Source organism: Eucalyptus grandis, chromosome 1 (assembly GCF_016545825.1).
Source record: "Eucalyptus grandis isolate ANBG69807.140 chromosome 1, ASM1654582v1, whole genome shotgun sequence".
Lineage (NCBI taxonomy): Eukaryota > Viridiplantae > Streptophyta > Magnoliopsida > Myrtales > Myrtaceae > Eucalyptus > Eucalyptus grandis.
In genome coordinates this window covers 13,793,505-13,807,691 of record NC_052612.1, presented here as the reverse complement: position 1 = coordinate 13,807,691, position 14,187 = coordinate 13,793,505, and the positions used below count along the sequence as shown (strand labels likewise).

At 42.2% G+C, this 14,187-nt stretch overlaps 1 protein-coding gene and 1 long non-coding RNA gene across 2 annotated transcripts; both read right to left on the bottom strand.

Moving 5' to 3' along the window:
- Positions 1-49: 49 nt before the first annotated feature.
- LOC104432773 (probable inactive receptor kinase At5g58300) lies at positions 50-5,407 on the bottom strand. Its single transcript, XM_010045301.3, has 4 exons — positions 4,789-5,407; positions 4,566-4,642; positions 1,731-3,053; positions 50-1,055 (listed from the first exon to the last, which is right to left on the bottom strand). The coding sequence occupies exons 3-4, from the start codon at positions 2,989-2,991 to the stop codon at positions 475-477; spliced, it is 1,842 nt and encodes a 613-aa protein (XP_010043603.2). The 5' UTR covers positions 2,992-3,053; positions 4,566-4,642; positions 4,789-5,407; the 3' UTR covers positions 50-474.
- A 5,698-nt stretch (positions 5,408-11,105) lies between these two features.
- Positions 11,106-12,883, bottom strand: LOC120292353. The gene is made up of 3 exons (XR_005550153.1): positions 12,783-12,883; positions 11,421-11,513; positions 11,106-11,251 (listed from the first exon to the last, which is right to left on the bottom strand). It is a non-coding gene; the product is annotated as an uncharacterized LOC120292353 (long non-coding RNA).
- Positions 12,884-14,187: the final 1,304 nt, after the last annotated feature.

The window sequence follows — 14,187 nt, the reverse complement described above, 5'->3', positions numbered from 1 at the left end:
CTGTGACTCTGGAACTCTCAGATTAGTTCCTAGGCAAAAAGCAAACAAAAAAAAAAAAATCACTCTTGCAATCTTCCTGCCGTTTCAGATATTGTACATTTCCAGTCCTCAGAATCTGAATCTTTATTCATGACACAAATGCTAAACCAAACAACACTGTAACTCCCAAATTAGCTCCTAGACAAAATGAAACAAGAAGAATCACTCTAGCAATCTTCCTGGGGTTTCGGATTTTGTACATTTCCGGTCCCCAGAATCTGAATCTATATTCATGACACGAATGCTAAGCCAAACAACACTATGACTCTCAAATTAGTTCCTAGACAAAATGAAACAAGAAAAATCACTCTTGCAATCTTCCCGGTGTTTCAGATTTTGTACATTTCCAGTCCCCAGAATCTGAATCTATATTCATGACACGAATGCTAAGCCAAATGAATGGGATTAAGGTGTAAGCAAGCTTTCTGACTTATTCTATGAAGATGGAGGATTTTCTGAGTCAGACGGCCGAACTTCTTCAATCATCCTAACGACTTCGTCCATCGTAGGTCTTCCATCAGGCATACGGTCTACGCAAGCCAATGCTATTTTTAGCATTTCAACCAACTCCTCTTCGATGTTTCCGTCCCTTAGTAGCTCTTCGTCGAACACCTCAGCTGTCCACTCCTCTCTAACAACGGACTGGACCCACCTTGGCAGATCGAAGACATCCTCACGTCTAGGAGATTGGATGGGTGACTTGCCTGTTAACATCTCAAGGAGCAGTACTCCAAAACTGTAGATGTCTGATTTTTGTGTGGGTTTCCGAGTTTTCATGACTTCGGGAGCTCGATAACCTGCACTTCTAGGAGGCACTGCAGGAGTGCGGATCAGAGGAGTCAGGCCAAACTCCGAGATGCAACCTTGAAGGTCCTGAGTGAGGAGGACGTTGGAGGACTTGATGTTGCCATGGATAAACCTCCCGCCTCCAGCCGAATGGATGTGAGCAATGCCTTTAGCCACTCCTAGAGAAATCTTCACCCGTGATGCCCAGTCCAATGCCTGCCTCCCACCTTCTGCAAATCATTATCGAAGGTAACTGTCAACAATGCAGCAAATAGGAGACAACCTACAAAAGATGTTTCTAGGTAACATGACAATATTCATGCAAGGACATTAGCATTGTTTCTGTCCCTACAAGACATTGACCCTCACAGTTAGACACTTTCTACTGATAGTACACGTCTATATCAATTATCTCAAGTTCTATGTCTCATGCACCAGTGCAGAATGCATACCAATTGCCTGGTCTTCATTCTAATTGCTCTCATATAATAACAAAGACATTGTCTAAATTGTGCTTGGACATTAACATTAATTGGAGCATAACGAGATAGGACTTTACTTGGTCATCAATTGATCAATGCCATACTGGAGCATGATACTGGTTATGGGGAAAAGCTTGTTTCTTACAATTTTCATAACTTTGGTTTTTACCTACCTCATAGCCAAAAAAATTGACTTTTATAGTCTGCTCTCCAGGCCACTCACAGGCTACCAACACAAGACTGAGCTTTTTCAAAAGACCAATTACTAGATAATCGAGATCACCTAATCATGATATTTTTAGGTCATTGCTTTCTATTGTATATGAACACGGTACACATCTACATAAATGATTGGCGAAATTAGGATTCCTTGGTCAGGAAAATTGTCTAAATAATATACAAAATTGACTAGGTGAAGCATACCGTGCAGCAGCAAGGAGAAGTTGCCTCCTGTTATATAGTCATGTATAAGGAGCTTCTCATCTTTTGAGTAGTAATATGCACGAAGTGGAATGACATTCGGATGCTGTCCTACCCTCTGCACGTTCTCCATCTGCTGCTCAAACTCTCGTTTCTCTGCCACCACTTCCTTCAGCCTTTTCACCACCACGGTGGTCCCATCCTCCATGATGGCTTTATATGTGGTCCCACAACTTCCCTTGCCTAGAACTTCTGCTGAAGCTTTCAGTAGATCTTCGAGGTCAAAGCTGTGAGAACAACCTTCAAAGTACACAAGCCGGTTTTTCTCTGCCGATTGGACCCCACTGCTAAAGTCTTCAGGCTTATCAGTCCGGACTCCTTTACCTTTCACCGAGGGACTGCCATCTTCACTCTGTTTTTTCTTAAAGCAACATAATATTAATGCCAGCAAGAGAATAGATAGCATTAGAGTGCCTCCGACTGCAATGGCAATTATAATTCCAAGACTTAGTTTCTTCTTGGATTTTTCCCTTGGTGAGGGTGGTAAGATAGAAGGTGAGGGAGGAGGTGATGGACTGATCGAAGAACACAAATTCAGAGGCTTGCCACATAGCAAAGGGTTCCCTAAAAAGGAAGAGACTGAGAAATTTTGGATCCCAGATGGAATTGAACCGTTTAGGTGGTTATAGCTCAAGTTTAACTGCTTCAGCCTAGTTTGTCTGAGATCGGGGATCGACCCCAGAAATGAATTATTTTGGAGGTTCAAAATGGTAAGATGGGTCAAGTTTGTAATTTCAGGTGGGATTTCTCCAGTGAAGGCATTGAAGGAGAGATCAACCACACTGAGCTGGGGAGAGAGGGAAGAGGGTAGGTCACCTGAAAGATTGTTACTTTGTAGGTTGATGGTGTGGAGGGAAGGAAGAATGAGCACATCAGATGGCAAATTTCCACTTAGGCGATTGGATCTAAGGCTAAGAGCCGTGAGTGCATCAAGCTTCCCCAAAGTGTTGGCCGGAATAGGACCAAAAAGTCCGGTTCCCGGGAGCCGAAGGGCAATTACACGAGTTGGATTTTTGGAGCAGGTGATACCTACCCAAGAAGTACAGATAGGAGAACTAGCAGTCCAGTTCAGTTTCCTTCCATGAGGGATGGCATTTGCAAATTGCAGGAGTGCCTGCTTATCCGAATCCAAATCAGCATTTGCTTGGAGAAGTATGAACAAGAGCAACAGAAAAGGCAATGCTCTGAAGAAGTGTTGCTTCATAATCTTCTATAGTAAAATATTGCAATGTGATAATTGGAATATCAGCAGTTGCCTCCTATTCCCTGGCCAAGTAGTAAAGGTTAAGAATAATCAACTTCATGGAGCCTTCATCAGTAAAAGAAGACGGTTAATTTTCTTTTGCTAGGAAAAGAGTGAAATGACGAGTATGGTAAACCCACACAAAGAAATGCTCAAATATAATTAAGGAATATGTCCAGTCATAACAACCTCTGTAAACAATGGAGACTTCTTAAGATGAAAAGCTAGAAAAAGTACAACTATGAATAAAGCAGGTCCCGCATGGAAGCAACAAAAGGCAAAAGGAATGTACTTGTTCAGATTTATAATTCAATGGGTTGTCTTTTAATAGTTAAAAAGGGTATCATTCACTGAGGAAAATCAGTAGATGTTAACTAAGCAACTGCCCTAATCACACATAAGTGAAGCACATGAACAATAGCTAAACAGTAGTCCGTGGACAACTGGGAAACGTAAGAAATGCCCACAGTGGGGGATCAGTTGATCCAGAACCTAGTCACTTCAAGCAGAATCCCCACAGAGCAGGAACTAGCAAAGGGTTGAGAAAGATACCCTGCAAACACTTACCAAAAAGCATAAAATTGAATAGGTGAGGGGAATGAAGCTACGTTATCCTCAGGCTAACTTTAGTTAATAGCAATGTGTTAGTTTTCTTTTGTTCGTCATCTCAAAATCACACAGGCATCTAGTGTATAGTTGTTTATCAGCATGACATTAGCCCAGGGACTTATCCTGAAAAAAAGGTCTTCTGGGATATCCTTATAGGACTAAAGAGTCTCTAACCCAATCAACATTACCCAAAAGAAAAGAGAAGACACTTTAAAGATTCCTGTTCCTTCAAAGAAAAGCCGAAGCACTGGAGCATACAGGACCACATTAAGGATAAAATCCCTCCTTGAAGCGATTATCTCTTTAGTATTCAAAGCATGTTCAACTTTGGATCCGCTGAAAAATACATAGAGAAAAGCAGCATTGCAAAAGTAGGGGAGAATGGCCCTCTAAACCTTCACACCAAAGAATCACAATCTTCAATATGTTTCAGACAAAGCAATGGCCTGAATTATCGAGAACAAAAGCATTTATAAGCATATGGAAGGATAAGCAAACACAGTAATTTCACGATTTCACAGGCTTGTAGTGACATATGATGCAGTTCAGTCGTACTTGAACTAACACCTACAAGGCCAGTGTAAGAGTTATTTGGAGGATAATGATTTCAGTTCAGTGCCCATTTTTAAGGTCCATAAAAATAGGGAATAACACAACACATCTTCGATACATCAAATCCTCAAATACTAAGCTTTTGTAATTCCAAAAACAAACCAGCATTCTGGACAAGAAGTTCATTTCTCTGCATGCGAAAATCTCAAGAAAAAACGAAACTGCATACAAATGAACGAACTATCAGGAGAACAACAAATTCAGTTCTAAATTACGCCCAGGCTTAACAAAACTAACTTTGAACACGCTGAGAAAAACTGGGAGTCATTCTCTAACAGCGAAGCTGAGATGAAATCAAGAAAGCAAGCAGCTACCTTTGAAATCAGTGCAAAAATAGATCCATTCCCCCAATTCTTGGTCTTTACAATCCTCACTCCCCCAAGAGCCTCCTCTGCATTAGACCCAAAACAATTCAATGAGCGAGCCCAATGCAGCTTGAATCCCAAATCTTGCTTGAATATCCAGCACCCTTTTCCACAATCCCAACAAATTTCTCAAAATTGGGGCGAGAGAGAGAGAGAGAGAGAGAGAGAGGACCTCAAATTTTTTCTTTCCCTTCAAGAATGTGGAAAGCTGGCACCAGAACTACAGCAGCAATAGCTGCCGAAATCTCGAGCTGAAGAAGGAATGCGAGTGAGGGAACCAAATGGGCATCCTCCTTTTCGCCTTTTCTTGGTGCGACTGAAACGGGAAGATTCAATCTTCAAGAAGAAGATTGGAAGCCATCGCGGGGGCTCAAAAGTTCACCTCATTGTTAACTCCAAAGATTCTTGCAGAGAGCCACGAAAAGGTTTTTCAACGTTGGATCGAGCTAACACTCATTACTCCAAGCTCTGGCTCAACATGCTTCTCCCTGAAGCAAGCTCCAAGTCGCTGCCCAGGCGCAGATCTCCATGCTATACTTTCAGCTCAACCACTCACTCCCCTCCTTCCCCCTCTCTCTCTCTCTCTCTCTCTTTCTCTCACCCACCAACACAGACACATACATATTCACTGAACCCAAGAGCCAGATTCAGAGAAAAGAGAGGGAGAAGCTTATATTAACGGGAAAAAGAATTGAATTTGGGAAAGGCCCGGATGGGATACAGTACCCCTTGGACTTGCAAGAGAAAAAATACATAAAAAGATGGTGAGAAAATGATGGAAAGGCAGATGAGATTAGTTGGTCTTGTGAACAGAAAAGACTGCGGAAGTCGTTGGGTTTTCCGGATATTATAAACGTGGGCCGATCTCGCAGGTTTTTGTCTTCCTAAGAGAGTCAGCCTGTCATCTCCGGATGCTCGTTTGACTATTCGAGGGAAATCATGATCACATCTGTAATTATTAAATAATTTGTGCTGTCATGTTAACATGAAAAGCAATCAGGTCGTGAAGAAATTACTAATCATCAACTATGAGTTCAGCGTATCGATGGTATGATATATTTTCATCTTATTTTCGTATTTTTATGTTTTGATTTGTGTCTTGTTCAATTGTCTTAGCATGTAGTAATGTATATAGGTAAGTGTCAGGTGCTCTGCCTCTCCTTTGAATATGATGTAGATGATGTTGGGTGAATTTGTATAATCTATGTAATCCAGTTAGGATTTATGCTTTTCTCATTCCATACCACGAGATAAATAATTAGTGCGTCTTTTTCAAGCCAAAACCTACTAGAACATTAATCAGCCATAGTGTCATAGTCCTTCCACATTGAATCCACCACTCTTTTAATTCTTGAAAATGAAATTTTGAGAGAGGGACATCCCCAAAAAAAAAAAAAAAAAAAAAATTGAGAATGGGATTACATTTTTGCCCCTCAAATTTTCATATTATCACGGATAGATTTTAAATGATTCAATTTGTCTCGTGTGTTTTTCTCTTTTCAAGTTCGCACAACTGTACCTTTAGAAGTTGACCTGACGAGTTCTCATTGGAATTTCAGTGATGTGCTCTCATGCGGTAGGTGGGTGCTCATTGCGACAGGCATTTCGACCGAATAAGCTTTTTTTTTTTGCATTGAAGTCAGATGACGGGTGTAAATTTCTAAAATTGGTACACTTCAACTTTCTCTTCGATTTCTTAAGGGAGAAGAATACAAATTACAATTATAAATATTCGTGTAACTTTTGGCGTGATTATGTAAATAAAAAAAGAAAAAAAGGAAAAGAGGGTCCTAGATAAAGGAATCATAAAAGATGAAGATGATTACACAAGATGTTAAAGGAGTAAGTGGGCGCTCTGACTTTTTCCTTCTGCTTCTCAACGAGCGCGAGCACAGTTGAGTTAGATGGATGCCAATTGACAAGTCACAATACATCGTTTCATGCTGGCATCAAATTTTATTTTTCAATTTTTCTTTTTCCTTTTGCTATTTTAAAAGTCAATGGGGCAACAACTTTTTTTCCTTAGAAAAAGACAGCGTCTCTTTTTCAAATCACCTAGACGGGTTCACAAGTATGCCAGTTTCTTTTGGAACATGGGATTCTATCTAGGTAAGATAAAAGTTGACTCGATTTCTGTTTTATTTTAATAATGGCAAATCAAATTTTGCAACCGTGGAAAGTAGGGATTAGAGAGGCTAGGGTTGGTGAGTAAGTTCCGTTGATGGTCATTGGATTGAGAGGAGAAAATATTGGGTACGCCTCATGTATCAACGTGGCAAACAAAAAGGCCCTCGCAGCGCGACACGTGTCCTCGTGGGACCCACAATTTCAGGCGCTCATTTTGAAAATTTCCGGTACTGTAGCTTCTGGAGAGAGGGTTTACAGTCGTCGGGTTCTTTCTTTGCGCCTCTCTCTCTACCCTCGCTCTCTCTCCCCGACGAACTCCCTCTCTCTCGCCCTCGCTTTTTCCGACCGCCGTAGAAGCACCGCGAGCAACCGGCGAACCGGGAGGATACCGGCGAGACGACCGCGAGCAACCGACCGGCGTGCGACCTCCCCCTCTCTCTCGCCTTCCGGCGTGCGACCACCCTCTTTTCGACCGACCGGCGTGCGACCTTCCTCTCTCTCGCCCTCCCTCTTTCCGACCGGCGAACCACCGCGCCGCACCTCGGCTCCGGTTCCGGCCCCAACTCGTCCGTCCTTACTCTTTCTCTCTACTCGCGTCTCTGTCGCCCTCCCTCTCTTCGACACGGCGAACCACCGCGGGACCGGCGAACCACCGCGCCCCCTCTAGCTCCAGATCCGCACCGGCTTGTCCAGTAATTCCTCGCTTTCTCTTTTCTCTCTTTCTCTCGTACGACGGGGGTGACGGAAGGGATTTTATAGGAGTTCGATGCCTGAAATGTCATTAGTAGTATGCTTTTCGCCTGTAGTTTTTCTTTAATCTTGGGTTTGGCTATTCATCATGCCAGTAGGACATACTCGGCTCTAAAATGAGTGCTATTGTTGCAAATCATGGATAGTCCTTGAAAAGCCAGATCTGTTGTTCTTCCATATTGATGTTTATATGTATCAATAACTTTGCTGAGATGCACGGCAAATGCATCCAGTCTCAATTGATTATTGTCATGCGGTGTAGATTTTTATTGCCTCGAGATCATTTGGTCATATTTGTTTCCGTGTGTTTGCGATGCTTATGGTATAGACCTATGTGATCTCCCGATGATGATTTTTTTTTTTTTGGTCGGATTTTAACTTTCTCGTATTTAATCCAATTGCGGGATGTGGCGGTGAAGGTATTCTCGATGCAAGAATATTCAGAAGAATTGATAAATTCCTTTAGACAAGAGGTTTGTTTTCTTTTTTGTTTTACTATGTCTCATGAGTTCTCTTTGTTTCTAATATTATTCAGCCAGGACATGCGAGGGTCGCTTAGACTTTTTAATTTGAATAAGGCATCTCTCGTAGGACATGATATGCAGGCTATATCTTGCTCTAAGCCTGTTGGCCTGTCATTGACTTGTTAATTGAAATCATGAAAACATCGTTATGATAGCGTTTAGTGATTGCTGGATGCGAGGTGGCTGGTTTAATTTTGATAAGGGCCTTCCTTGACAGGTTGTAATTGCAGTTGATGGTCTAGATTCAGACTGAGGCAGTGAGGGATAATGGGTTGACCTTTTAGTTGATAATGAGCCCAAAAAGTGATCTATATTATCCCAGGATGTGACGAGTCAACATCGAGGTGCCAAATGACTCCATCTATTGTGTCACTTGCCCCTACATCTTCTGATTGTTCTTTTTTCTTTTTCCTTTTCCCGATAAGAACTACATAGTCAAGATGGTTTAGGAAGAACATTCTGAAAACCAGTGTGATAAAGAGATGAAGTAAGATTGACCAACATGTTCGAACTGCATGCATTTATCTCTCTCTCTGCACTTGTATGACTAGCCCGTATTTTATTATTTTATAAAATTCTGAAGCCTTTTAATGACCAGAATTTTTGGTGCTTATTCTGTAGCAACTGGGATTTTTTCCCCAAAGCACGGATATAGTTTATTGATGTTGGGAGCGGCACTGGGCTTGCTGGTTTGCCTTTACATTGTGTGATTTTTCTCCACTGCAGTTGTTGATTCATTTGTCCTTGTAAGCTCTTTCCTTCCCAATGGTGGTCCAACTTTTTCCATGGCTGTTTACCCATCTGAGTTCGGGATCCAGCGCATGAAAGAGGAAGAAATTTATGGCCCTGTTGGGCTCTTTGATGATGAGGATGATAGGAATGAAGATTATTTGGACAAGAAACAGGACACTCTTGGTGAGATATTGAATGGAGATCGCCTAGTAACTGCTCCATATGAAGTAAAATTTCTACAGGGGAAGGATCAAGAGGTTGCGTGTGCAAAGAAGTTGACAAGTGAAGAAGTCTCTCAAATCCAAGCTACAATCAAAGTTTATATATTTCAGATGTACTGTGATGACTTGCCAATCTGGGGATATATAGGAAAGGTGGAAGAATCACCTACAAATATTTCAGAGCACAAATATCTCCTTTACCAGCATTTCGAAATTGAAATCTTTTTCAATAAGGATCAAATAATAGAGGCTCATTTGTTGATGCACCCTAATGAGGTAGTGGAGTTGGCTGAAGGCAGGAATATGGACATAGAGCTACAGTTCAGCGTGCATTGGATGGTCCTGGCAGGTTTCTTGCGAGACCTCAAAGTGTCCTAGAGAGGTCTTGTCACTCCAATGGTACAGGGGCACATTTCAACCGATGGTCCTGGCTGGTTTCTTGCCTTTTTTGTACAATCTACATGCAGCTGCATTACATGTTAATGAGCATGTGGGGTAATAGGGTCTAAAAGTTTCACTTTTGTTGTTGAAAACAGAAAACTAAAAGTTTTATTCGATAAACTAAAGAATTTATTTGCTAGCATTCTTATTCTAAATTTCGTGCTGCATGTGTCATTGCAGGTGAAGGAAAAGATCTAAAATTAGTGGACGCCCCTGTTTCTGGTCATGTTAAAAGAGCTGCTGAGGGAAGTCGATGACTTCTGGATGTGGACAGGTTTAAAAGAGTTACGGACTTATTAATGTGCAAGAAGAAGAATCTTATTGTCATTAAGGTTTTCCCTACCTGATGTTCATGTGCTACGAAGCGTGCAAGAGGATTATGGTTGAGGATGATGAAGAGGCGTAACCACATATTTGACAAGAAGAAATGCGAGGTCTTTTGCTATGGGTCATCTATAGAAAGAGTGGATAAAGATCACTATTTTGCATACTACGATTTTTTATTTTGGTCAGATGTATACTGTGATTGAATGGTTTAGTTTATGTTTTTTTCTTTTGCTCATACGATTTCTTCAAAAGAATTCTTCAAGGAAGTTCTTGTTACCAAGGTTGGTTCTACATGCACTCACAAAGATATTCGAGGGTTTACTTTTCTTTTGGGGTTCAATGTGTTTCGAAGAAGGTGCGGCATGTTTTGATAATGTGAGTATTGCCTTTCATGAGAAGATGAGTTGGCAAGAGTCGAACCAAGAAAGATGGCCAATTTGTCCAATAACATGCTGATTGAGATGCAATGTTTTTCACAAGGGCAACTTTGTGTGCATAAATCTCTTGGAGTACCTAACATAGGGAAAGCTTTTTTGCTTACTGGATTGTCGATTTGAATGAATAACAGTTTTATGTTTGGAGTTTGCTATTTCAATTTTACGTTTGAGTACCTTCAGCTTTCTTTGACAGAACAAAGCTTTGTATTAAATGATCTTGTCGGATGTTGATTTTATTTTGATCCAAACTGTGGCTAGTTACCTTGCAAGGCAAAGCTCTCGCTGCCCTACTAATCTTGGAAAACCTGCGAGTCCAAGGGATTGCTACTTAGTATGAAATCGAAAAGTGGCAATAATTCAACCGTCGAGTTTGAATTTGACAATATACAAAGAACACAACATCACGTTTCAATTATTAGTAGTGTGAGAGAGAATTAATTGACGTGCGGGAAATGCTTTCCGTAGAGCCTTGCATTGATAAGAGACATGTTGACAATTTACAAGAGAATTGTGGGAACATTAATAAAGCCATAATTTACAAGATAATTGTGGGAACATTAATAAAGGCATCGACTTAAGCTTGACCAATGAACTTGTTCTGTATTCGACCTTTTAAGTGCTGAATTAAGTTCGAAAGTGTTACATTCTTGTGATCAAACAATAAAATACTGCACAATAAATAACAACAGACGAATCAATGGTTCGGGCCAACCGATGGACCCCATTTGATACCCACCGTTAATCGCATATGACACCTGCTACAATGCCAATGATGTTCACGATAAAAACTGTGGTCGGAGGAATGAGAAGCGATGTCATTTGAACACAAAGCTCAGCAAAGTCTCCTTCCTCATCGGCTACTTTCGAAGTGACTGAAGTTGGTATCAATGCCGCAAGCACTTTAAGAAGCCCTTGGAACACAGCAAAAGGTGAGCAGATGTACCACCGATGACCCAGAATTGCTCATTCCTCCACGAATCCTCAATGCTGAAACCACTCCAACGGAGCTCAAGAATACCAGTTGCGAAAATTGAGACGAAAAGGAGAATGAACCACATGCTAGCAAAGTTGCTTATCTGCAATTTTTTTTTTAAACATCAGATCAGTCATCAAATGAAAGAAAAGAGGAAACAATCTCTAATTACGCTGAAATTACTAACATGTAGCTCTAGATAGTCTAGCGTAGAGACAATTATATTTAGTTTATGAAATTAGTAGTATAGCATGATAAGGAGAAGCACCAACAGCTAAAGCCGGTTGCTGCCCTAGAATTGAAGGTTGAGGATTCATCATCAGGGTGTTGGGGATTGTGTAGTCTCTGCTCCGATCATTGTTAACCTGGAAAAATAGTTAGCATATCAGTCAATTAACAATCTCCCACCTACTTTCTTCGAAAGTAAAAATGTAAGAGAACAATATCAGCAAATTAATGTTCGCATATATTCAAAGGCAAGACAAAATTATTATGACACGCCGTATATATCTAACATAGAAACTGAAATGCAGCACAAAATACTAAGACAATTATTTCCAGCCAGTCATAACAATTCACCAAGCTAATAAATCATAACCTCCCCCACAGAATAATCAATGAATAACAGATGAATAAACAGCAGATTCTAGAACTGTCTAAACGAAAATGACCAGGCTTCCGTACTATTTTATCTTAAAATAACATTAGTACATTCTCACAAAAGGAAGCGCTCACAACACTTGCTTCAGTTTTCAAATTCCCACCAATTCATGATATAAGAACAAATTACACAAAATGCCTCATGTTAAAGGGACCAAGTTTAAATCATGCTAGCACCTAAGTTTATCTTTCAAAGCAAGGGAAACAAGAGAGTTCAGATTCCCTGAATGATGACACAGAAAACACAACTGCAAATGGGTGTGACTTATATACGGTCACGTTGAAAATGGTAACACCAGATCCAAGGAGATGAGCAGAACCTTGAACGTGTGGCATATTTGAAGTCAACAGCCAATGAAAGTTCTTGTTGCCAGAGACATCAATGAATGTTTCACCACTTTTCTCAAAGTGAAACAGCTTATACTAGCGAAATAGAATAATGCCATCCCTTATTCATCAGGTTTATACATATTTCACGTCATTCGCCCTTCTACGGGAACAGATTTCACTTTAACTGTTTTTAAGTGAAAACTAAAAACAAGTGATTGACATACTAGTGACTATTTGAATGGTAATCGCTCTTGATCAAATGGGAAATATTAACTTGAAGGCCATTCTTACGGAACAGAACAAGTGTCAAGTGGTCTTGGGACACCTCGATTTGGGTCCACTAGTTCATTAGTTGATAGGTTTCACATGCACCGAGAAGAAAGCAATTATACCAGGCGTCTAAGCATTTTGCATCAATACATGGCCAATGAGACCGAGAAGGAGCATATCAAACTGCATTTGTAACACAAACGAATATTTGCAAAACGCAGTACAATAAGCACACATACACTGTGCGAGGAATGAACACGAGCACGACGGAATTTCGGGCGAGGACCGAGACCGAAGATCGTGCGAACTGGTCAACCACGAGCTCCGCCCGACGCCCCACCAAAAAAGGGCAGACGTACTCGGGAATGACCTACCTGGTTCGGACGGGAGCGCTACGGCGGACGGCGGCTCTCGGGCGGACGGCGCGACGGCAAAGCGCCCTTCGAGCTCCCTCTCTCCCTTCAGCTCGCAATCGATATGTCACCGATTCCTTCCCGTGACTTTTACACGAGACTTTTACCAGAACCAAAGCACGGGCGGGATCGTGATGCGAGCGGGCGGAGATCAACAGGCCGGCGGGTGTGAGGTGGTCGGGCACCAACGTTCCAGCGTACAAGACAAGCCGGTGTCGGATGCGGGGCTGGAGGGGGGCGCGGTAGTTCGCGGTCACGCGGTGGTTCACCGCGAAGAGAGGGAGGGCAGACGAGAGAAGAGCGGGATCGTGATGCAAGCGAACCGGAGATCAACAGCCGGCGGGTGTGAGGCGGTCGGGCACCAAGTTCCGGCGTACAAGACAAGCCGGTGTCGGATCTAGAGGGGGGGGGCGCGGTGGTTCGCTGGTCACGCGGTGGTCCGCCGCGAAGAGAAGGAGGGCGACGGCGAAGAGCGGGGACGGACGAGTCGGGGCGGATCCGGAGCCGGAGGGTGGCGCGGTGGTTCGCCGGTCGGAAAAAGCGAGGAGGGCGGAGAGAGGGAGGTTGCACGCCGATCGGTTGCTCGCGGTCGTCTCGCCGGTATCCTCCTCGTTCGTCGATTGCTCATGAGTGGTTCGCCAGCCGGAAAGAGGGAGGGCAGAGAGGAAGGTCGCACGCCGGTCGGTCGCTCGTGGTCGTCTCGCCGGTATACTCCTGGTTTATCGGTTGCTAGCGGTGGTTCGCCGGTCGGAAAAAGCTAGGGCACAGAGAGAGAGTTCGTCGGGAGTTCGTTCGGGGAGAGAGAGCGAGTGTAGAGAGAGACGAAAGAGAAAGAACTGAAAACCCTATCTACAGTGCAGAAACATTTTCAAAATGGCGCCTGAAATCGTGGGTCCCGCACGACACGTGTCGCGCTGCTAGGGCCTTTTTGTTTGCCACGTTGATACATGAGGCGTACCCAATATTTTCTCGGATTGAGAGATCAATTGAAGATGGGCCATCGAAATGTCAATTATGGTCACGTGATATCTCGAAGTTAGCATTTTCTTTTTCTAATCGATATATTTTGACTTTTTTTTTAATCGGATTTTCTTTTGAAAAATAGTTGATATGCCAAAGTAATAGGAAGGCATTAATATTTTGTTGGCAAAAAACAATGTGCCGACACCCAGATCATGATTGCACCATCAATCGAACATGTTGCCTCTCTCTCATTTTTTTACCTTCTCCGTTTACTTTTGTTTCTTTTGATTTTTTAAATATAGATGTTTGATATGGCCCCAATGATACATCATTGCAGCACTATGCGGCAATTTTTTTTTATGTTCCTAATGGCACAAAATCGCAGAATGGTCTAAATAAATGT